The following is a 22,957-nucleotide window of genomic DNA, read 5'->3' as shown; positions in this document are numbered from 1 at the left end:
TAGGGAGGCAGAGGCAGGTGGATCGCTGTGAGTTCGAGGCCAGCCTGGTCTACAAAGTGAGTCCAGGATGGCCAAGGCTACACAGAGAAACCCTGTCTAGCAAAACCAAAAAAAACCCAAAAAAACAAAAACAAAAACAAAAACAAAAAAAATTTGGAAGAGCTGGTGGTGCTCTTAACCACTGAGCCATCTCTCCAGCTCCAAATAAATCTTTAGGAATAGTAAAAATAGCTGGACATGGTGCCTCCCATCACTCAGGAGGCGGAGGCAGAGGCAGGTGGATTACTGTGAGTTCAAGGCCAGCCTGGTCTACAAAGTGAGTCTAGGACAACCAGGACTACGAGAGAAACCCTGTCTCAAAAAACCAAAATAAATGACCATGACTTTAGCAAAAGATTTAACACACCCACCTCATTAAAAGATAAACCAGCTGTCTCATTAACTGCTAAATCAGCAGGGGGGAAGATGTGGCTGCTATTGCCAAATAGCTTGATTGATGTCACATCACTAGGACATATTACATACATGAAAAATTTAGTAACCAAATGAGACCAGCAACAAATTTTGTTGTTGTTGTTGTGGTTGTTGTTGAGACAGGGTTTCTCTGTGTAGACCGGGCTGGCCTTGAACTCACAGCGATCCGCCTACTTCTGCCTCCGCAGTGCTGGGATTAAAGGCGTGTACCACCTTAAAAGATTCATTCTCAGGCTGGAGAGATGGTTCAGAGGTTAAGAGCATTATCTGTTCTTCCAAAGGTCCTGAGCTCAATTCCAGCAGCCTCATGGTGGCTCATAGCCATCTATAACGAGATCTGGTGCCCTCTTCTGGCGGCAGGTACACATGCAGGCAGAAAAATGTATACATAATAAATAAATAAATCTTTTAAAAAATGATTACACTGCATTAATTACCCTGTCTCGAAAAACAAAAAACAAACAAACAAAAATGGCTGGGCATGGGCGTGGTGGCACATGCCATTAATCTCAGCACTTGAGAGGCAGAGGCAGGTGAATCACTGAGTTCAAGGCCAGCCTGGTCTACAAAGCCAGTCCAGGACAACCAAGGCTAACACAGAGAGACCCTGTCTCAAAAACAAAACCAAACAAAAATTTTAAAAAGTTTATTTTCTTCAGATTTATAGATTCAAGGAGAGGCTGGTCAGCCAGCTTCATAGGTATCGGGACTTGCTCCTAAATATGATGACTTCATTTCAATCCCTGGGACCCACGTAATGGAAGGAGAGCTGACTCCTACAGCCTGTTTTCTGATTTCCACATGGGTGCTGTGGCGTGTTCCCTGAAACACACACACAAGAAACTGTCACACAAATAATACATGAGTAAGTGTAAAGCCCAGCGTTGAGATCGTGCCCTGTTCTTCCAGAAGACCCAAGTCCTGCTCCCAGCACCCACATTAGGTGGTTCATGACTAACTACCTATGACTCTAGCTCCAGGGGATCCAACGCCCTCTTCTGGTGCCAAGGACATCGGCACAGTACACATAAAAACTTCTTAGAGAAAATTAATTTCATTTAAACTTTAGAATTCATATAGAATATAGAAGTGAAAAGACTTGGAATGGTCACATTCTGAGCCAGGAAAGGAGAGAGAGAGAGAGAGAGAGAGAGAGACAGAGAGAGACAGACAGAGAGAGAGAGAGAGACAGAGAGAGAGAGGAGGTTGTGGAGACACCACCTTCCAATATCTAGGCCTGGGCACTTCCCAAACACCACTTGGGCCCAGGTACCCTTCACTGGTCCATCACGTCATTCACATCCTCCTGAAGGGCCATCATGTCATGATGAGTCCTGTTTGAGAGTGAAGTAAAAGCCAGATTGATAGGGGCTTTAATATTGAGTATTGATCTGGTTTTGGATTGTTTGTATTCATCTTGGTTCATTTCTTTCTTTCTTTTTTTTTTTTTTTTTAGAGAAACGTTGTCATTTAATGGTAAAGCTTAGCACACTCCAGCACCAGGACTGGCATGGAGTCAGAGCAGCAGGGACGGCTAGGTGACCCCATGGAGCCTCACATGGCAAAGATGATGAGGAAGGCAACCATCAAACAGAAGAGCCCCATGGCCTCAGACAGGGCAAGGCCCAGGATGGCGTAGGGGAAGAGCTGCTGCTTGAGAGACGGGTTCCTGGCATAGCCAATAATCAAGCTACCAAACATTGCTCCAATGCCAGCCCCTGATCCAGCCACACCAACTGTGGCGGCCCCAGCACCAATAAATGTGGCTGCTGTGTTAATGTCCCAGGAAATAACACTGGTCTGGAATTCCTGTCTGGCCACTTGGAGAGGGGAGCTGCTGCAGGAAGGCTGTTTAAATGGGGCCTCTGGTCTACTCGGGAGGGAGGAAGACACAGGCCTAATTAGACCCCTGGTACAGGAACGGATCAGAACTAGAGAAACCAGCAGTGCCTTGGTAGTCTGCAGCTTTCAATCTCTCAGCTTTAGCCCTTGGTCTCAGCGCTCAGCTCCCCCACCCACCTTGATTCATTTCCTTACGATTTCCTTTGCGTGTGAGTTTTTGCCTATATGCATGTATGTGCATCATGTTCATGCAGTTCCCCCAGAGGCCAGAAGATGGTGCTAGACTCCATGAAATCGGAGTTAAAGAAGGTCCTGAGCCAGAGTGTGGGTGCTGGGACCAAATCCCCGTCCTGCCAGGCCTCTTCCCGCTAAGTCATCTCCCTGCCCCAAGATTTCTGACTAGCGCTGAAGATGTTTCCTTTGTTTGCATTCTAAACCTGCATCTTTCTGTGTTGGGGGACGCCTGCATGCACCCCAGGAATCTCAGGGCGTTCTGAAGCTTGGCTCTCCATGCCTTGTTCTGGAGCTTCAGGCTGCCCTCACATGCTACCTTGCATGCACCTCTCCTCTGAAAAAGAGGGTTGGGATCTTCTTGTTGTTCTCTTTAGTACTTGAATACATTTTCTTAAAACAAACAAAAACAAAAACAAAACAAAACAAAAACAAAACAAAAAAACTTAAAACTTAAAACTTAGGCCAGGTGGTGGTGGCACACGCCTTTAATCCCAACACTTGGGAGGCAGGGGCAGATGGATGGCTGTGAGTTCGAGGCCAGCCTGGTCTACAAAATGAGTCCAGGACAGCCAAGGCTAACACAGAGAGACCCAGTCTCAAAAAACAAAAGACAACAACAAAAACCCAAAACAAACAAACAAAACCTGGGCTGGTGAGACGGCCCAGCCGGTAAAGGTGCATGCTGCTAAGAGTGAAGATCTAAGTTCAGTCCGTGGGACCCACATGGAAGAAGCGGGTAGAATCCACTCCTGTATGTTGTCCCCGCACTTTGACATACCTGCTGAGACACGGGTATGCGTGTAATAAGTAATATAAATATAATTTTTAAAAATTTTATTATGTATACAGTGTTCTGCCTGCATGTGCACCTACAGGCCAGAAGAGGGCACCAGATCACATTATAGATGGTTGTGAGACACCCTGTGGTTGCTGGGAATTGAACTCAGGACCTTTGAAAGAACAGCCAGTGCTCTTAACCTCTGAGCCATCTCTCCAGCCCCTATAAATATAATTTTAAAGCATTAAAACTTTCCCTCAAAAGATAAAAAGAACTTTCCTTCCTTCCCCTTTTTCCTTCTCTGCAAACAATTCCTATCTCCCTTCCCTTCAGCATTGTTGGAAATGCAAGGTTGCTCTTTTCAGAACTCTCCCATTATTTCAAAGATGTGTCTGTCTATTTAGAAATAGCATCTTTAGTAAGCAGCCTGGCAGATGAGCCTAAGGCAGGAAGCCATCTCTGCCTCCTAGAATTCATGTAGAACCTTCTCCTTGAGTGTGGGTCAGGCAGCGACTTGCTTTAAGTCCATGACCCCTGGACAAAAGCCTCTACTAAGCCATGCATAGAGGCTTGTGGAAACTGAGGTGACTAGCATAGGGCTTTTAATGCTGACAGCATGGACATGGTGGACATGTTGACACAGAGCAATGGTGATGGAGTGATCAGCACGGAGTGACCACCATATTGTATTGTATTATTGGCAACTTTTCTTTCTTCTCTTTTTAATTTTCTTCCCCTTCAAGAGTGTGCAGAGCGCCAGGTGTGGTGGCGCACGCCTTTAATCTCAGCACTCGGGAGGCAGAGGCAGGCGAATCGCTGTGAGTTCGAGGCCAGCCTGGTCTACAAAGTGAGTCCAGGATGGCCAAGGCTACACAAAGAAACCCTGTCTCGAAAAAAAAAAAAAAAAAAAAAAAGAGTGTGCAGAGCTAGTCGGTGGTGGTGCACGCCTTTAATTCCAGCACTTGGGAGGCAGAGACAGGCAGATCTCTGTGAGTTCCAGGCCAGGCTGGTCTACAGAATGATTCTAGGACAGCCAGGGCTACACACAGAGAAACCCTGTCTCAAAAAACACTTTTAAAAAAGTTAAAAACCAAAATAGAGTGTGTGGTGGGGATTGGCAAGTTGGCTTGAGGCCAAAGGACCTGGTAACAAGCCTGGAACCTGGTGGAAGGAAAAGGCCACTCCCAAAGGTTGTTAGACCTGCACACACGCTCTATGTAGGGCATGCAGTCTGTCTGTCTGCCTGTCTGCTTGCCAGCCTCTCTCTCTCTCTATTTCTCTCTCTCTCACACACACACATACACACACACACACACACACACACACACACACACACACACACACACAGAATAAATAAATGTAATAAAAGTTTTAAAGTCAGTCTGGAGGAATGGCTTGATGGTTAAGAGCATTTACTGCTGAGTTCAGTTCCCAGAGCCCCTGTACCATATGTGTGCAGTGCCTGTGGAGACCAGAAGAGGGCACCATATCCCTGGAGCTGTAGTTATAGATGGGTGTGAGCCACCATGTGGGTTCTGGGAATAGAACCCAGGTTCTCTGGAAGAGCAGCTAGTGCTCTCAACTGCCGAGCCTTCTCTCCAGCCCCCAATGTTTGGTGCATTTATTAAATCCTTGAATGGCACCATTCAGGCTTTTGACAGTCTTCTGCCATTACAAACAGAAATGCATGTAATGCTCTTCACTGTGCTGTGTTGTTCACTTAACTGCTACTGCCTTCGAAGTACCTGTGCTGATTTAGCTCACAGGTAGGCCCTGGAAGAATCCATTTTCCCCAAAATCCCTTGATACTCACCATTGTCACCATCTAAAATTTCCACTATAGGCCCACAGACTCAACTGGACTTTTTTTTTTTTTAATTAATTAATTAATTTATTTATTTATTTATTATGTATACAATGTTTTGCCCACATGTGTACCTGCACACCAGAAGAGGGCACTAGATATCGTTATAGATGGTTGTGAGCCACCATGTGGTTGCTGGGAATTGAACTCAGGACCTCTTAACCTCTGAGCCAGAGCTCCAATCCCTCAACTGGACAATTGGACAACTTGGTGTCTTCGTGCTCAGCTCAGCTCAGAGCCTGTGACCAGTGAACCTATACTGCATGCCCTAGGGCTCTCCCTAGGAGGAGATATAAGCCAAGGGCTTGGCCCTAGCGCCACCTACACTTCATACCCTATGTCCCTCCTTGAGAGAACACAGAAGCTGGACATGCTAAGCACAGTCCTGCAATCCATCCTGGCACTCTGAAGGCTGGGGTTGAAGGATCCAAAGTTCAAGGCCAGCTGGGCTCAGTGGTGACACATGCCTTTAACTCCAGCGGTTCTGGGGCAGAAGCAGGCAGATCTTTATGAGTCCAAGACCAGTCCTGTCTGCATAGCAAGTTCCTAGTCAGTCAGAGGTGTGTGTGTGTGTGTGTGTGTGTGTGTGTGTGTGTGTACCCTGTCTCAAAAACAAGCAAGTACACACACACACACAAAGCAAAAACCAACAAAACTTAAACAAACAAAACCAACAACAACAAAAAACAAAGAACAGAATTTCAAGGGAGCTGGGCCACACAGGTTTCATAAGACAACAAACACCCAAATAAACCAGGGCCGCAGATAGCTCAGCAGTTAAGAGCACTTTCTACATCTCGCAGCTGTTTGCAACTCCCCTTCCAGGGGACCCAGCATCCTCTTCTGGATTCCACTGGCATCAGGAATGCTCGAAGTACACATGCACGTATGCAGGCACAGCATTCACAACGTTAAAAATAAATCTAAAAAAATTAAAAGCATGACAGAACTAGAATAGCAGGAAGGAGTCAGTGAAGGTCCGTACAGCATTTGCCTAGCATGAGCAAGGGAGAGATGGAGGAAGAGAAAGCAGAAACAGTAAAGAGCTACGGCCTAAACCGCCAAAGCATGTCGCCAAGCTCCCCGGCTCCTCTCTGGGGAGTGACCATGATTTTTTTTTTTTTTTTAATTAATCATGTCTGATTTATTAAGATACTAGTCGAAGGGGCCACACTGTTACATAGATACATTCTTTTCAGCTCCAGGACCAAGTAAGGCCAGCACAGTCTGGTATCTATAAACTTGTAGGGTGAGCGGTCCGCGTTAAAGCCATTTCTTTGTGATATTGAGATCATCTAGCTGGTCTGCAACGTATCTGTGCTTGGGGAACTTGGAAGTGGCGGCCGCCTTGATGGCCTCAAAAGCCTGCGCCCTGCGCTCCTCGCTCCTCGGCGTGGCCGAACTCCTGCTCCGCTGTCGTGTAGGGCATGCTCAGCCAGTACTGGTTCTCCGCCTCCACCTCCAGGCGGCAGATCATGTTCTGCTTCGCTTGGAAAGACACGGTCCGCGGCCGACGGTGCTTCCCGATCCACTGCCTGCCCGGAATGCGGCCGCGGAGGAAGGCAGCGGTGAGGATCACGGTGCCGCCGGGGACGCGCACACTTCAAAGTCCGGCGTACACGGGCGGTGACCATGATTTTGATCCAATCCCTGGCTCCTAGGATGTCCCAACAGCTTCCCATAGCGCCTCCCAGTGGCAACCAGAAGGATCTTTTACTTAGGAGCTTACTCAGGACTCCACCCTTCCCTCCCCTCCCTTCCCTTTTTCTTCTCACTTTTCATCATGGCAATTTCCATACACACATAAGGAACTGGAAACCAGCCCTTCCCCAGGAAGCGATCTCTGCCTTCGGTCTTTGGAGGCATCTCTGACTGTGTCTCCCCTTCACTCTTTTCTCTTTAACGCTTCTTCTTCTTCTTCTTCTTCTTCTTCTTCTTCTTCTTCTTCTTCTTCTTCTTCTTCTTCTAGCGCATTTCTTTCTTTCTTTAGGGTGAGTGTGTGTGCACCTGTACAATGCTCATATGGCGATCAGAGAACAATCAGACTGTAAGGATTGCACTTAGCGTTCAAGCTTGAGGATGAACATGTTTACATACTAAGCCATCTTGCCTGGCCACCCATAAGCCATTTAAATTAACGTCAGTGTCACTGTAAACACAGAAGTGCAATTAAGTATCTGTTTAAACTCTAAACCTAAGGACTTCACTTCTTTGCTTAAATCCCCGGGGAAATAGGCTTTTCACCTTCTCTGGTCACTACGTCTGGTCCTGACTAGCCTCTTCTCCCCGCACTCGCTAACCTTGTGTCATTCTTGAAGGTTTAACGCGGCTGGTCACTGCCTGGACACTCCATTTCCCTGGCTTCTCTTGAACACTTTCCTCCGTCCGGGTGCATTTCTAATTCAAGTGTTTGCCTCCTCCCATCCTCCAACCCCAGTGGGAGGACAGCCTAGGGAGCCGAGCATTAAGATCTGAGTTCTGTTTTAAAAATATCCTCCAGGATGCTAAGTGGAGGATGAGCCGGGGGCGGGGTGGGGACGGGGAGGAGGAAGATCGTCCTCTGAGATAAGGGATTGAAGGCATCTGGGGGCTATCTGAGCAGGCCACACAGTAAGTGCTCACAGACATGAGCTGTTAACAGAGTAGCGATGTAAAGATGCTGCGAGTGCCTTGCTCCAAATGACCCCCACCCCCACCCGCAGCTGGCTGGTTCAGGGACAGAAGAGCAGGGTTTCCATATTGAGGTGTTGCAGGCTCCCTGAACTAACTTCAGGACGCCTGGGAGAGAGGGAGGAGTTTCAGTCTCACATGACGTCATTCCCTCAAGCGCTTGCTAGCACCAAGTTGGGAGGGAACCCTCCTTGCCTATAAGCACTCTTCGGAGTGAGAGCTCCAGTAGGGGAATCCAGGGGCGTCTTTCGTGGTCGGGGTCAACTGGTGTGACTTTGTGGGTCCAAATGGCCGTGGTGGGTGGGCACAGTCACGGGCCGGATGCTGTGAGGAGCTCGGCCGCCAGGGGGCACAAGCGGTCCTCCGCCACCGCGACTAGGGCCACTCCAGGTGCGACCGGCCTCTGGTGCCCACTACATCCTCGCAGGAGTGTTTTCACCTGGTCTTAAAGATGAAGCCTCCTCTCCCTGGCTACCTCAGTGCACCACACTGACGTGCAGGCCGTCCGTGGATCCCGACCTGCCAATTGCCCAGTGGGTGACCTTGAATGGGCAACTTGGCCTTTCTGTGTCTTGCCTCCTTGCTGTAAACTGACTCTCACTTTGACCCACTTCTCCCCACACCCTGAAAAGATCAGGACCCGGTGAGTGCAGGCTTTAAGATTCCTTCAGCCCCTATATTTTTCTCACCTAGAGTCTCAATAGACAATCATAGGGAAGGGGATTGGGGTGAAAGTGGGAGGGAGGGAGGAATGGGAGGATGTAGGGATGGGATAGAAAATGAGATGTAATATGAATTATTTTATTTTTCAATAAAAATGTGTTTAAAAAAATAGAGGGGACCATGAACATGTTTGCATGCACATTACCTGCACTTGTAATGGTCCATCTTCTAAGAATACATGGTGTTTAATTTTTCCTTAAAATGTAAGCTTGAGTAAAACTTATATTGCTTAGAATAAAGCATTTTGCATTAAAAAAAAAAAAAAAAAAGATTCCTTCAGCCACGAGGGGGAGCCTGCCTCTAAACCAACCGCGGCCGAGCAGAGTGTATGCTCAAAGACCCCGATGTGCTCCAGAGCTGCTCCTAGTAGCAGCTTCTCAGACATGCAATGTTGTGAGCTGGCTTAGAACTCACCAAAGGCCAGCGCCAACTGCGATGATTAAACTTGTACTCTTTAGTCAGGTGTGACTGCTAGAAAAGGGAGAGGAGCCAGCTATCACTGCAGACTGCTTGACTCAGGAGAGCAGGTGGGGCCACAGGGCGGGCCTAACTTCAGTGCGAGATAAGGTGGGTTGGAAGCCAATTCTGACCCCATCCAGTTCTGCAAATGGCCCAGGGGTTTACTTTCTCTTTTATTACCAGCCACCTGTCATCCCTTCTGGATGAGGAAGAACTGAGATGAGACTGTCACCGGACTGGTAAAGTGTGACCCCAGCCACAGCCACACCTCTCCAGGTCAGGCACTGGGCCGATGGGATGAACCAACACTGTCTAAGATGAAGCCAAGCTCCAGAACATCCCACAGCTGACCCTAGATCACATAGCAGCCACAGACCTGACCTAGAACACAGCTGAGAGCCTGTCGGCTGCCACGTGGCCTGTTGCTAATGTGCTCTTGTCATACTGGGCTTGTGGATAGAGGAAGGCTAAGGCTCTGCCTGGAAACAGGGCAGCTGAAGAACGGGGAGTCTAGAACCAGGGGTCAGAGCCGGGCTATGGCTCAGCAGGAGTGTTTACCTAGAATAAAAAGGGCCTGAGTACTTGGCCCAGCACCGCCAAGAAACAAGATCCAAACCAGAATATACCAGGCTTTCTTTGGACTCCAGCCCAGGATGAATGAGATGCTACCAGGCCTCAGGAGGTCACTAAAGTGAGGGTTGGAATGCTAATCTGCTGGGATGAGGGCTCAGTGTGTTACATGCATTCACAAGGATCACACACACAGGGCAATACTGCCTCTGACTGCTCGTGACAAAGGTCTGGAATCCAGAAATATGCTGTTGAAAAGGCTCTGAGCACACATAGGGAGCAACAGACTCAGCATCACTGGTCCTTGAACTCTATCTCTGGCTGAGCTGGGTGGCTAAGGCTCTGGCGGGATGTGTAGAGACCAAGCTGGTGGGTTATTTTTTGGGGGGTGGGAGGGTTTGAGACAGGGTTTCTGTGTTAACCTTGGCTGTCCTGGACTCACTTTGTAGACCAAGCTGGCCTCGAACTCACAGTGATCCACCTGCCTCTGCCTCTCGAGTGCTGGGATTAAAGGTGCGTGCCACCACGCCTGGCCAAGCTGGCAGTTTGATTTGGTTCTTTAATAACCAGTTGGGCTGGCTCTAAGAAGCTCAGCACCTGAGAGGCTGAGCAGCCAATTGATAGCACCAAGGACCAGTTCAGGGCTTAGCTGGAGCCTCCACTGGGCACCTGGGCATCAGAGAGCGCCCAGCCAGCGCTGCCTGAGCACAGCAGCCCTCCAGGGACTCGTGTCATGCTACATGTCTATAAAAGCAAGCCCAGCCCCACAGGCATCTGAAAGGCTGCTCTCGGAGTGACTGAGGGCAGGACACGCAGACCCACATGAACCGGATAGAGAACGGTCATTGCTTTTAATTCTAGTCAAGATTTTACACACCAAGGGCCAAGTGGGCCAGGCCCCCTCAACACTGGCCGTTCCTGAATATGTGATCGTTTAAAAAAATAAATATGAAAAGGCAGCTCTCTCATGATCATGGAGTTGATCTGACAGCAAGTAAATGTGTCTAAGCATCCGGCACAGCTCTGAGATTGCACCGAGATCTGGAAGCACTTAGTTTGGACTGAGGCAACGTAGAAGGCCGTGGAAGAGGCCGGCCTCCTGAGGGGCCCTCACATCTCCGAGTCAGCGTACATGCCGTTGATCAGGTAGTCCACCTGCGTGTAGTCCTTCTTCTTGTAGCTCTCATAGGCTTGCAGGGCAAACATCACCAGGACTGCGATGAAGAGGGTCACCCCAAGAACAAGCACCACCAGAAGTAACATTCTGTTCACTAAGGATGGGGTTAGGGGCTCAGTGGTGACCACTAGGTACTGGCCTTGGGTGCTGAACTGGCACGCGTCTGTGGTTGGCACCTTAAGGTCCCCTGAGCTCCTGGGTGTTGGCCCAGTGGAGGCAGTACTGGCTGTGGTTTTGGTTTCCACCTGCTCTGTTGTCAGGGGTGTGCCTGGCCCGCCTGGCCCTTGGGTAGGTAATGCAGGGCTTGGCTGTGTTGTGAGGGATGTGGCTTCCAGTTCAGGGCTCAGGCTGGTAGGAGGCTCCCTGGTTTGTACCTGGGTGGTGGTCACTACTGTATGAGACACCGAAGCCACAGAACGGGTGGTGGTGGTCACTACTGTAGGAGACACGGAAGCCACAGAATGAGTGGTGGTGGTCACTACTGTAGGAGACACCGAAGCCACAGAACGGGTGGTGGTGGTCTCTAGGGTAGTGTCTGAGGGACTAGGTGTTGATCTACCCACAGTGCTATGCACTGGCTGTCCTGTTGTCACCTGGATGGTGGTACCTTGTGATTGGACACCTGAGGTGAGTAGGGGGCTCATGGTAGATGTGTTAGTGGGTGTGCTTTTGGCAGGACTCAGCGTCCCTGTGGGAGGTCCACTTGTGTTTATGGTGCCTGCAGCAACAGTCCTGGTATGTGGGGTGCCTGCAGCAACAGTCCTGGTACGTGGGGCCATAGTTGTCACTGTGGCTGTTCTTGGTGATGTGCTGGCATTTGTACTTGGCACTTCTGCACGTGGTGTGCTGAGAGACGGAAGCCCAGCAGTGGTGTTGGGCTGTGTCTGCCCCGCAGATGAGGGGCCTGATGACGTGGGTGGCGCAAGAGTTCTGGAGGTCGTGCGGTCTGTCGTACCCTCTCCGGTTGTTGAAGTGCTCATGTTTGCCCAGTGTGTTGTCACCTCTGCTTTGGTAGAGTTCAGGCTGGCTGCCTGGGTCCCTGTGGTCGGTGTGACAGGAGCAGGTGGCACTGTGGCTGTTCGCTCTGTGGGTATAGTATCAGCCCTTGGAACTGTGTCCCTGGGCACGCTTTGTTTTACTGCTCTAGGCCACATCTTGGTTGTGCCTAAGGACCCTTAAAAACAGAAGGAAGAACGAGATAGTACACTTTCAACCACGTGAGGGATCCCCTGGTGTCTCCTTAGCTCCTGGCCCTGTCCTGGCTGCATAGCAGGACATATTCTCCACCCAGAGCCCTGGGTGCTGATGTGAGTGACACATGGACCCAGTGCCTCCCCGCCCCATGACACCCTGAATTAAAGATTCCTTTGCAGGTTTCTGAGGCTCCAGCCTGTGCAGGCTCCAGGATTTTGTAACTGGATCCAATTCCTAAGCATCAGATCAGAAGGCTCGCATTATGTGATGAAGTGGACCTCACCCTGTACACACACCCTGAGGTTTACACAGAAGAAGGGCTGCACAGCCTTGGTTCAGGGAGAGGCATGGCGGCGAAAGGAGCGCTCAGAGACAAGCAGAGCCCCGCAGGGCAGGAGCACACTCAATACAAACGCACCAACAAATGACCTCTGGCAAACATGAGATTCCTACAAGGCATGGCAACGCTGTAAGTCTCTGCTGCCTGGTCCCAATGGGGCTCCCGCCTGCACTTCCCCCTACCCCAGCTCAGAATGACAGCCCATGCCAGTCTTGCAGCTGGGAAGACAGGGCTTTGGAGATGCCTCCGTTCTGGAGTCGGATCCTGGGGGCTTCCCTGGGAGTTAGAGAGCTATTTCACTCACGTGGCTCGTCAGACACCGTATGGCTTTGAGATAAGGGCACGGAGGAAATCCAAACCAGTACCAGGGCTGTCCACATCTTGCTGCTGAGCTGGGCGCAAGGCTGCTGGTCTCTGAGCTTCGCAGGCGGCTAGCCCCTCAGGCTGTGAACAGTTGCCTTCCGCTGGGCCTGGAGATCTGGGGAGAAGGAGGCAAGTTGGTCAGAGGCCTTGGCTTAGCCGCACATGGCCTCCTCAGAGGTCCAGGGCTCAGCATGGGCCACAGTGTAAACTGAGCCCAGTGTTTAGACCACTGCCTAAATCACCTGGCCCTGTCTCACTGAGTCTCAACTTCTGGCAAGTCCTACTTTCTACCCACGGAACTAGAGTCAAGCCTCACCAACGGGGTGAAAGCCGCATCCCTGCACTGGATGAGTCTTATTTTCTAGGTCACAAATACTTGTTTGTTCTTTGATAAGAGTGAGGATGAGTTGGGCAGAGTAACACCCTGTCAGGGAAGAGCTGAGACAAAGGTCTCACCCAGAGAACTCAGGCTCAACTATGAGCAGGCCTAAGGCAAACGAAGCCATTTACCTGGCTCTTGGATCACTGTCATATACTGATGCCCTAAAGGTGCCTCCAGCAGGCTCGGAGTTCTCCCTGAGCCTCGATGCTGGGCTGGAAATCTGCCGGTGACAGGCATTTCTAGTGGCTAGGGAGGGCCTCAGCAGCTCCTGTGCCCACTACCAATCTCTATAGAGGGCCAGGAAGCAAGTATTTCAGAGAGGGGACTATGTAGGGCATATCTCAGCTATTAGTTAGTCCTGCCACTGTAGCAAAGAGACAGCCTCGGATGGCAGTGGCTGTGTCCCAGTAAAACTTTACTCACATAGTGGGCATTCCCAGTAATACAGCCCGCAAGCTATGGTTTGCCAACTGTGGCTCTGGCACTTCTACCTACCTCAGGGCAGCTGACTCAGCTAAGCCAAGGAAGCACCAACTTGGTATTTTCCTGTTGACTCTACAAACTCAACAACCCAGGGCCCTTTCTCGGTTCTCTGTCTAGTCCCCCAAACAGGCAGGGCCTAAGGACACTCACCAGAGGCAGTGGCTCAGTGCAGACTAGGAGGCCGGGCTGATGTCCTCCTTGGGCAGCTGTGGGCTTGGCATCCTGTACTTGCCATATGAAGTCTGGTTGTGCAGGTGAGAGTGGCTTGGCAGGGCACTCCCAGGCCATGGCATTCGCTGAGACACATGTAGGACAGAGACAGATGCTCCTCTGTGGTGTCAGACACACCTAGGGTTGAAAGAGAGCCAACACTACTGAGGAAGAAAAAGGTACAGACGTCCAGGCAGGAGGCCCTAGAAGGAGCTGCGCTCAACAGCCTAGGGCTGGGCAAAGGGCGCGTATCAGAGCTGTCAACGCCACAGCTCCTGATGCAGCAGTTCAACACAAGAACTTTGCTTTGTTTAAGATGGGGTTTCTTTTCTTTCTTTCTTTTTTTTTTTTTTTTTTTAAGATTTATTATTTATTTCCTGGAGTGGTGGCACACTCCTTTAATCCCAGCACTCTGGAGGCAGAGGTAGGCAGATCTCTGTGAGTTTGAGGTCAGCCTGGTCAAAAAGTGAGTCAAGGACAGCCAAGACTTAACACAGAGAAACGCTATCTCAAAAACAAACAAACCAAACAGTGTTTGTGTATACAGTATTCTACTTGCATGTACATCTAGACATCAGAAGAGGGCACCAGATCTCATTATAGATGGTTATGAGCCACCATGTGGTTGCTGGGAATTGAACTCAGGACCTTTGGAAGAACAGCCAGAGCTCTTAACCTCTGAGCCATCTCTCCAGGCCCTGAGACAGCCTTCCAGAGCGCTGGGATTAAAGACGTGCGCCACCACATCGGGCTCATGCATGCATCTTTAAGTGAAAATGACTACCTTGAGGAATGGATTTGGGCTACCGTTTTTTCCCTTTCTTTTTTTTTTTTTTTTTTTTGGTGAGACAGGGTTTCTCTATGTAGCCTTGGCTGTCCTGGACTCCTTTGTAGACCAGCATGGCCTCGAACTCAGGGCAATCTACCTCCCTCTGCCTCCCAGTGCTGGGATTAAAAGTGTGTGTCATCATGATTGCTGTGAGTTCGAGGACAGCCTGGTCTACAAAGCAAGTCCAAGACAGCCAAGGCTATGCAGAGAAACTCTGTCTTGAAAAACCAAACAAAACAAAACATGTGCCACCTGGTGGCTACTACTACTATTTAAAAAATTTTTACATCATGGATCCCTTGGGGGAAACATTATGAAAGGCACCAATGAAAGAAACAGCTATTTTCTTCACTTTCGGCTGGTAGGTAGTGTGGCATAGAGCAGTTGCTGACAAGCTCACATGGAGAGTGCCCAGCCCCCTTTGGGTGGCCATAGACCCTTTTGCAGGGGTCACTTAAGGCCATCAGGAAAAAACAGACATTTATATTACATGTCCCTGGCTGTCCTGGAACTCACTCTGTGGACCAGGCTAGCCTCAAATTCATAAGAGATCTGCCTGCCTCTGCCTTCTGAGTATTGGGATTAAAGGTGTGCAGGAGCTTTCTGTTGTTTTTAATTAAAACAAAACAAAAAGGTTAATTGTACTACAGTGCATGTGTGCAGGTCCAAGAACAACCTGCAGGGACTCTGTCCTCTTCTCCCACCACATGAGCTGCAGGGATCAAGCTCAGGTAAGCAAGCTTGGTGGCAAGTGCCTTTTACCCCTTGAGCCATCTTGTTGGTGCTCACAGGGAGATTAAAAGACAAAACAAACAAGCAATTTTGATAAGCTAGTAGATTTATCTGTCAGGAAACCTACTTTTCTAGGAGGCAACTGGAAATAAGTCCAATCAGGAATTGTATGTAATTGAGGGCACTAAGAGGACCATCTTCTCACTGAGGAACTGTTGCAGCTGAGTTTTAAGGTTTTTCCTTTTCTTTTCCTTTCTTTCTTTCTTTCTTTTTTTAGCTATACATATTCATGTATCTCTGTGTGGGTGTGTGCATGTGAGAGCATGCGCGCCAGAGGCCAGAGGCTTCGGACTCTTCTGGAGCTGGAGTTAGGAGCAGCTGGGAGCCACCAGACGGAAGCACTAGGACCCAAACTCAGGTCCTCTGTAAGCGAAGTGGGACATGCTGTGGGAACAGGGACGCGCACTGTAACCTAGGCTGGCTTAGAACTCACTGTGTAGCCCAAGATGGCCTCAGACTTGCAGCAATCCTCCTGCCCAGCGCCCCCAAATGCTGGAATTGCAAGTGTGAACTCTCAGGCCTGGTTTTCACTGATAAGGAGCTCCTTAGCTTCCAGAAGACACACACCAGAAGATGAGGATGCCGGGAGACTAGAGAAACAGCGCCTCATATTCCAGAGGAAAGGTGTTAGCAGATGGTGCGGCCCTGACGTCACCACAAACCTGCTATCCAAAACAAATGTGCAGAAACACACCCATCTGTACACACAAGCCCACCTGCTTAGACCTGTGCTTGCATGCACGTAAGTAGCCACACATGTAGGAAGTCACACATGCAGTGAAGTGCATGCATGCATATGTGAGTAAAAACACACAGTGTGTGTGTGTGTGTGTGAGAGAGAGAGAGAGAGAGAGAGAGAGAGAGAGAGAGAGAGAGAGAGAGAACATAGCTACACAAGAGCATCTTTAAAACACTCCACAAGTTTCTTAGAAAACTTTTGCAGTGTGCCACTCCTAGTCACTGACTTCTGGCTAGCAGCTGGGTCTAGAAATAACTCCCACAGAAACAGGGATCAGCCACTGAGGAGAGGCAAGAAGGCCCTTGTTGTACTGCGACTTCAGCTCAATGGCACAGTCCATGTCAAGGTCACATGCAGAGCTAGGGATGGTACACATGCCTGTAACTCCATCTCGGGGGAGGCAGAGGCAAGTTCAAGGCCACCCCAGCTTCCAGAGGTCCTGAGCTCAATTCCCATCAACCACATGGTAGCTCACGACTATATATACTGGGATCTGATGCCCTCTTCCATTGTGTAGGTGTTCATGCAGAGGAGCATTCACATACAAAATAAAGAAATAAATCTAAAGAAAAAAAAGGGGGGGAGGGACACATACCAGCACCGGGTGTGGCGGCACACACGCCTTTAATCCCAGCAGACAGATTGTTGTGAGTTTGAGGCCAGCCTGGTTTATAAAGGACCAGGATAGCCAGGGCTGTTATACAGAGAAACCCTGTCTTGAAAAACAAAAAACAAAACAAAAAAATTGCTCTTAACCCCTGTGCCATCTCTCCAGTCATCTATCATATATTATATTTTATATATTTTGAGACAGGGTCTCTTAATGATCCCACTGGAGCTTGCCAAGTTGACTATACTGACTGGTCAGAGAGCTCCCAGGACCCACTTGTCTTTCTCCCCAGCGCTGAGGTTCTATGCCTACACTGTCTAATGACAGTCTGTTAATTCCAGTCCCAGAGGATCCAACAACCTCTTTTGGCCTGCAAGGGCACTACATGAATGTATGCCGATATATGCAGATACACAGACATGCATGCAGACAAAACACTCACACACATAAAGGGGGAAAAAAAAGCCAAATTTTAAGTCAGAGACTAGGGTAGGCTGACAGGTGCTGAGAGCTCCTCCTTTGGGGGACTCAAGGTCTGCAAAGAATAAGCAGTGGGTACCGTTTGCCAGCTCATACAAGAAGGCCAGTATAGAGCTGGAGAGATGGCTCAGAGGTTAAGAGCACTGACTGCTCTTCCAGAGGTCCTGAGTTCAATTCCCAGCAACCACATGGTGGCTCACAACCATCTTATGGCCTGCAGGTGTACATACAGGCAGAGCACTGTATACATAACAATAAATAAATATTTTAAAAAATTTAAAAGGCCAGTATCTAATGCTCCAAATCCCCACCTGCCACACGGCCACACCCTTTACCACAGGGCCATGTCTATATGCACAAGTCTTCACTTCCTGGGCTACTCCCACCACATCTCAGCCAGGTGACATGTCTGAGTCCCCAAGTGTCAACTTCATTCCTTTCCTAGACAGTGGCCTTGAGACGCCTCCCAATTCACCTGGTGTTCAATAGCTTGCACTCCCAACCTTGCCTCAACTTTTAACTCCTTCCTGGAGATTGCTATATAACTTCAAATCGACAAACTTTTGCTCTGACACGCAGAGACACAATGCAAGAAGTCCAGACTCAGCTATCAGCAGGGCCCCATCTCTACTCCAAGCTAGGCAAGTTACACATACATAACAACGGGACAGACCACAGCCACCTGACACATCACCTGGTTGGACTTGTATAGACATTGCCCTGTGGTCTAAAGGATGTGTCCACGTGGCAGACATTATCAGCCCATGATCCCGGAACATCAGACATTATCTTAACTGCACTGATTAACTCCACCTTTCTGGAAGTTCCGCTCTCAGCACTAAAATGTTTTAAAGCTTGCCACGGCAGCATTTTTGATATTTCACTGTCCATTAGGCTGGTCTAATTTATACGTGAAAAACCTATATTTTAAACAGTTTGCTGGTTGCTTTTATTGAAATATTAGAGCTGCTACCGAGGGGGTTAGGGTGTAAGTAATGCAAGTTCTTACAGTCCGACTTTCTAAGCAGCAGCCAGACCGTTAAGAGCACACGCTAGCGGCCACAAGGAGAGGCAGGCAAGTAGACAAATGAGAAGGAAAATGTGATGGATAATCCTCACTAGGAGGTAGAAGAGTTTGAGGAGCAGGCCTCAACTATTTCTGAGCTCAACACCTTCTAGGGCACAGTCCGAACTCGCCTCCTCTCGAGTGTCCATAAGAGTGTTCGCAAACTGCCCAGCATCGGCTCTTTAAAAAAAAAAAAAAAAAAAAAAAGCTGGTGATCGCCCTCAGCCCACCTCTTCCCACTGTGCATCCATGCTTCTCCAAGGGCTCGGCCCATTGCTCCCTCTTCTTCCTCGCCTCCATTCCTCACCGACTAGCGCCCCATAGTCCCATTCATCCCTGCTCCGCCCCGCACTTCGCTGTCCATCCCCAACCGGTTCATGGGGCCTTCATGACGGTTCCCTGGACCGTAGCGCGGGTCGCTTACCCGAGCGCGGCAGGCCCGTGGCCCTCGCACCGCAGCGCAGCCACTTCAGCGAGTCAGCCCCGCACGGGGACGTGGACCGCAGAGAAACCCAGTTAGCTCAGCTTGCGAGGGCGCGCTGGGCCCCACCCCGGCCGCCCCGGAAAAACGTCACGAAGGCGGGACCAATAGGCTGCCTCTGGCTCGCGCGGCCGAGTGCGATGGGCGTGGTTTGTATAGGCCACGCCTGCTTCGGGAGCTGACCTCCAGCCTGGTCCTTAGCCAGAAAGGGCTATTTTGAGATTTCTAGCGGAAGTGAGAGGTCCAGCGGACTTGTAGGCTGTGTTTTGTGCACGGCTTTTTGCAGAAGCCCGAGAGACCGGGTCGGGCCAGGTGAGCGTACATGTACTCGGACGGTGGCCTGTCTGGACGGGGCAGCTCTCAAAGGCCTCGTGAGGGATTTTAGGGGCCTCCCCTGGTCCGGTTCCTGAGCTTTCCTCCCTCTCAGCTATACAACTCTTTAAGGCAGGCCAGGCCTGTCCCTTCTCGCAGGCATGGCACTAAGGTTTGCTTTGCACGCACAGGGCTTCACCTGAAGGGCACTACAGTGATTCAATTCTGCAAGAGAACCTTCGCATCTATTTTTCAGGCCCAGAAACAGACTCACAAAGGGCTTTGGAATTCCACATGTAGCGCGACAGTAGGATGAAATGGAAAGCCTGTGAGATTTGCTCTTAATTAGAAATAGATTGGGGTTGGAGAGATGGCTCAGCAGTTAAGAGCCCCCGGTGCTCTCGCAGAGAGCCCCTTAGATTCCCAGCACCTACATGGTGGCTCACAACCATGTGAAAAAAAACAAAAAACAAAAAAACAGTTCCAGGGATCTTTCCTGTTTGGTTTCTCTCTCTCTCTCTCGCTCTCTCTCTCTCTCTCTCTCTCTCTCTCTCTTTCCTGTTTGGTTTTTTGAGACACGGTTTCTCTATGTAGCCTTGGCTGTCCTGGATTCACTTTGTAGACAAGGCTGGTCTTGAACTCACAGTGATCTACCTGCCTCTGCCTCCCGAGTGCTGGGATTAAAGGTTTGTGTCACCATGGCCAGCCCTTTTTGGTTTTTTCAAGACAGGGTTTCTCTGTGTATCCCTGGCTGTCCTGGAACTCACTCTGTAGACCAGGCTGGCCTTGAAAACAGATCTGCCTGCCTCTGCCTCCCGAGTTATGGGATTAAAGGTGTGCTCCACCACCTCCTGCACGCCCTCCAGCCTCCAGTACACATCCATACCTGTAGGCAAAACTTCCTTTATTTTTTATTTTGTTTTTGAGTCAGGTCTCTGTATTTTTGGCTGTACTGGAACTCTGCATAGATCCATTTGTTCTTGAACTCACAGAGATCCACTTGTCTCTTGCCTGCCTGTTCTGGGATTAAAGTCATGGGCCACTGCATCCAGCATACATAAAGAAAGAGCTTAATGTGAAATAGGCTTTGCCAGTCAGTTAACAAGTTTTGTTACAGAATACCAATTTGTATAGGAACCGTTTAGGTTCCTTGCTGCCCACCCCCACTCCAAACCAAAGCCTGTTTTTGTTTATTTGTTTGTTTGTTTAAAGATTTATTAAGCCGGGCGTGGTGGCCCACGCCTTTAATCCCAGCACTCGGGAGGCAGGGGCAGGCGGATTGCTGTGTCTTCGAGGCCAGCCTGGTCAACAAAGTGAGTCCAGGATGGCCAAGGCTACACAGAGAAACCCTGTCTTGAAAAACCAAAAAAAAAAAAAAAGATTTATTTATTATGTATACAATGTTCTTGCCTGCATGTGTCCTTACTTGCCAGAAGAGGGCAACAGATCACATTATAGATGGTTGTGAGCCACCATGTGGTCGCTGGGAATTGAACTCATGACTTCTGGCAAATCAGCCAGGGCTCTTAAACTTTGAGCCATCTCTCCAGCCCCCATTGGTTTTTTTGTTTTGTTTTGGTTTTGGTTTTGGTTTTTGGTTTTTTTTTATTTTTTATTTTTTTGAGACAAGGTCTCACCGTCTAGCCCTGGCTGGCTTGGGGCTTGCTATGTAGATCATTCTGGCTTTGAACTCAGATCCTTGAGCCTCTCTCTGCTTCCCTGCTGGGATTAGAAGCATGTGGCACTTTCTCTGAGCCTCAGCCTGTGTCATGCTGTGTGGAATTTGCCTGGCCATGTGTGGGTTTGCTAAACCAGCTGAGGCAGGGTACTGGAAGACAAGCTCTTTTTGCTTTGGGTTTGTTTTATTCTCAAGAATCTAAAAAAAAAAAAAAAATCTCCAGGAGGAGAAAAGTCTGTGATTGTTTTCATTTCTCTCCTCAGAAAAACAAAGAAATCAAGGTGTCGTGGTGTATCCCAGCATTTGGAAAGCAGAGGCAGGACAGGATCTCTTTGAGTTCAAGGTCAATTTGGTCTACAAAGCGAGTCCAGGACAGCCAAGGGCTACACTGTTGAATGATTATTAATTTTTAATTGTTATTGTAGCGAAATCAGTGGTTACTCCTTAACCAGCTTTATACCCAAATAATCACACAGAGACCAGGATCTATTTAATTAGCCTATAGTACAATGCTGTGCAATAATTACTTCATCCTAAACCTCCATGCTAGTATAGTCTCCTCCCATTCTGATTTCCCACAATCTTGCAAGTAGATTCAAATTAGCTCTAATACAACCATATTGCCTGTGAAGAATTCAGGTCAGCCAAAAGTTAGCCAGAATGCAGCCATGTTAAGCCTTTGCTGAATATCTATGCCAAGCTAGGACAAGTTAAGACAAATTTCCACTGCTACTCTCCATTGCTTCTACCCCACCCTAGCTCAAGATGGTTCCAAGAATACCTACACCCTCATACGCACCCCTATCTCACCCTAACACCCGCCAAGCCCAACAGCCTCCGGGCTGCCCCCTCACTCCTTCCAACCTTCCATTTAATCTACCCAATACCCTTAGAGGTTAATTTTGTTAGCCAATTAGGTTTGTACTACTTGCTGTTGCTGAGTTATGCTTCTGTAAAGGGTTTTTAAACCCACTGCTTTGGCTACTGGGGTCCCCAACTCTTCTGAGTTGGTGGACCCTGGTGCGCCGGCTCAATAAAAGTCCTTTGCTTTTGCATCTACTCTGAACTCGACTGTCATTGGGCTTCTAGGAATAGAGTCGGCCGGTCTGAGTCTAACACTCCTAGGCCGGGCTCGTTCCCCCTGATGTTTCCTGGTCTCTCCTGGCAGCTCCATCTTCTCTTTCCTGCTCTTTCTCCTCCCCTCCCTGGGCCAGGATGTCCTGCACAATTCTCTGTTATTGCTCAGCATTGGCTACTTTGTTTTTATTGACAACACAAAGAACAAATGTTTATACAAATCTGAAACTGGAGATACTTAGAATAAATATCACAATGCATTGTCCCAGATAGATCCAGAGAGTGGGGTGGAGAAACCAGCATTTGAATGAGCAAGGGTAAACTGTAACAGTCCACAAGAACATTGTATCAACACTACACCAGGAAACCCTGTCTCAACAAACAAACAAGTAAAGAATCACAGAGATTTACCTATAACTGCCTCAGGAGTGCTGGGATTAAAAAAAAACGTACCACTATACTTGGCCAAGAACATGATTTTGGGGGCTGGAGAGATGGCTCAGTGGTTAAGCACACTTGTCTGCTCTTTCATAGGTCCTGAGTTCAGTTCTCAGCAACCACATGGTGGCTCACAACCATCTGTAATGAGATCTGATGCTCTCTTCTGGCCTGCAGGCAAACATGCAAGCAGGATACTGTAGGTAATAAATAAATAAACCTTTAAATATATATATATATATAATTTTGAAAGAAATGTTCATTGTTTATATAATATGTGATCAGTTTGTATTTATTAGTTGTACTAGTAGTTTTTTATTTATTTTTTTGTTTTTTCTTTTTTTGTTTTTTTGTTTTTCGAGACAGGGTTTCTCTGTGTAGCCTTGGCTGTCCTAGACTCGCTTTGTAGACCAGGCTGGCCTTAAACTTGCAGAAATCCACCTGCCTCTGCCTCCTGGGTGCTGGGATTAAAGGCGTGCGCCACCACGCCCGGCGTAGTAGTAGTTTTTAAAAAAGATTTATTTATTTATTTATTATATATAGTTGTCCGCCTGCACGTACACCTGCAGGCCAGAGGAGGGCATCAGATCACATTATAGATGATTGTGAATCACCATGTGATTGCAGGAATTGAATTTAGGACTTCTGGAAGAGCAGCCAGTGCTCATAACCACTGAGCCATCTCTCCAGCC

The 22,957-nt window shown here is 48.8% G+C and overlaps 2 protein-coding genes and 1 pseudogene across 2 annotated transcripts; all 3 read right to left on the bottom strand.

The window, feature by feature from the left end:
- Window positions 1-1,927: 1,927 nt before the first annotated feature.
- LOC127189775 (ATP synthase F(0) complex subunit C1, mitochondrial-like) lies at window positions 1,928-5,153 on the bottom strand. Its single transcript, XM_051146882.1, has 2 exons — window positions 5,142-5,153; window positions 1,928-2,433 (listed from the first exon to the last, which is right to left on the bottom strand). The coding sequence occupies exons 1-2, from the start codon at window positions 5,151-5,153 to the stop codon at window positions 2,029-2,031; spliced, it is 417 nt and encodes a 138-aa protein (XP_051002839.1). The 3' UTR covers window positions 1,928-2,028.
- Window positions 5,154-6,439: 1,286 nt separating this feature from the next.
- On the bottom strand, window positions 6,440-6,795 carry LOC127189773 (ribosomal protein 63, mitochondrial-like; annotated as a pseudogene).
- Window positions 6,796-10,724: 3,929 nt separating this feature from the next.
- On the bottom strand, window positions 10,725-12,933 carry C5H11orf24 (chromosome 5 C11orf24 homolog). The gene is made up of 2 exons (XM_051145771.1): window positions 12,630-12,933; window positions 10,725-11,965 (listed from the first exon to the last, which is right to left on the bottom strand). Exons 1-2 carry the CDS (start codon window positions 12,703-12,705, stop codon window positions 10,725-10,727), a joined length of 1,317 nt encoding a protein of 438 aa, XP_051001728.1. The 5' UTR covers window positions 12,706-12,933.
- Window positions 12,934-22,957: the final 10,024 nt, after the last annotated feature.

The sequence above is a fragment of the Acomys russatus genome, chromosome 5 (genome assembly GCF_903995435.1).
Source record: "Acomys russatus chromosome 5, mAcoRus1.1, whole genome shotgun sequence".
Classification (NCBI taxonomy): domain Eukaryota; kingdom Metazoa; phylum Chordata; class Mammalia; order Rodentia; family Muridae; genus Acomys; species Acomys russatus.
This window is presented reverse-complemented; position numbering and strand designations above follow the sequence as displayed.

What these genes read in the sequence shown, in the direction of transcription:
- C5H11orf24 (XM_051145771.1), bottom strand. Translation starts at nt 12,705, where the DNA reads ATGTGGACAGCCCTGGTACTGGTTTGGATTTCCTCCGTGCCCTTATCT. An exon ending in TACGGTGTCTGACGAGCCAC is followed by an intron (nt 11,966 to 12,629) that starts GTGAGTGAAATA and finishes TCTGTTTTTAAG; the next exon opens with GGTCCTTAGGCACAACCAAG.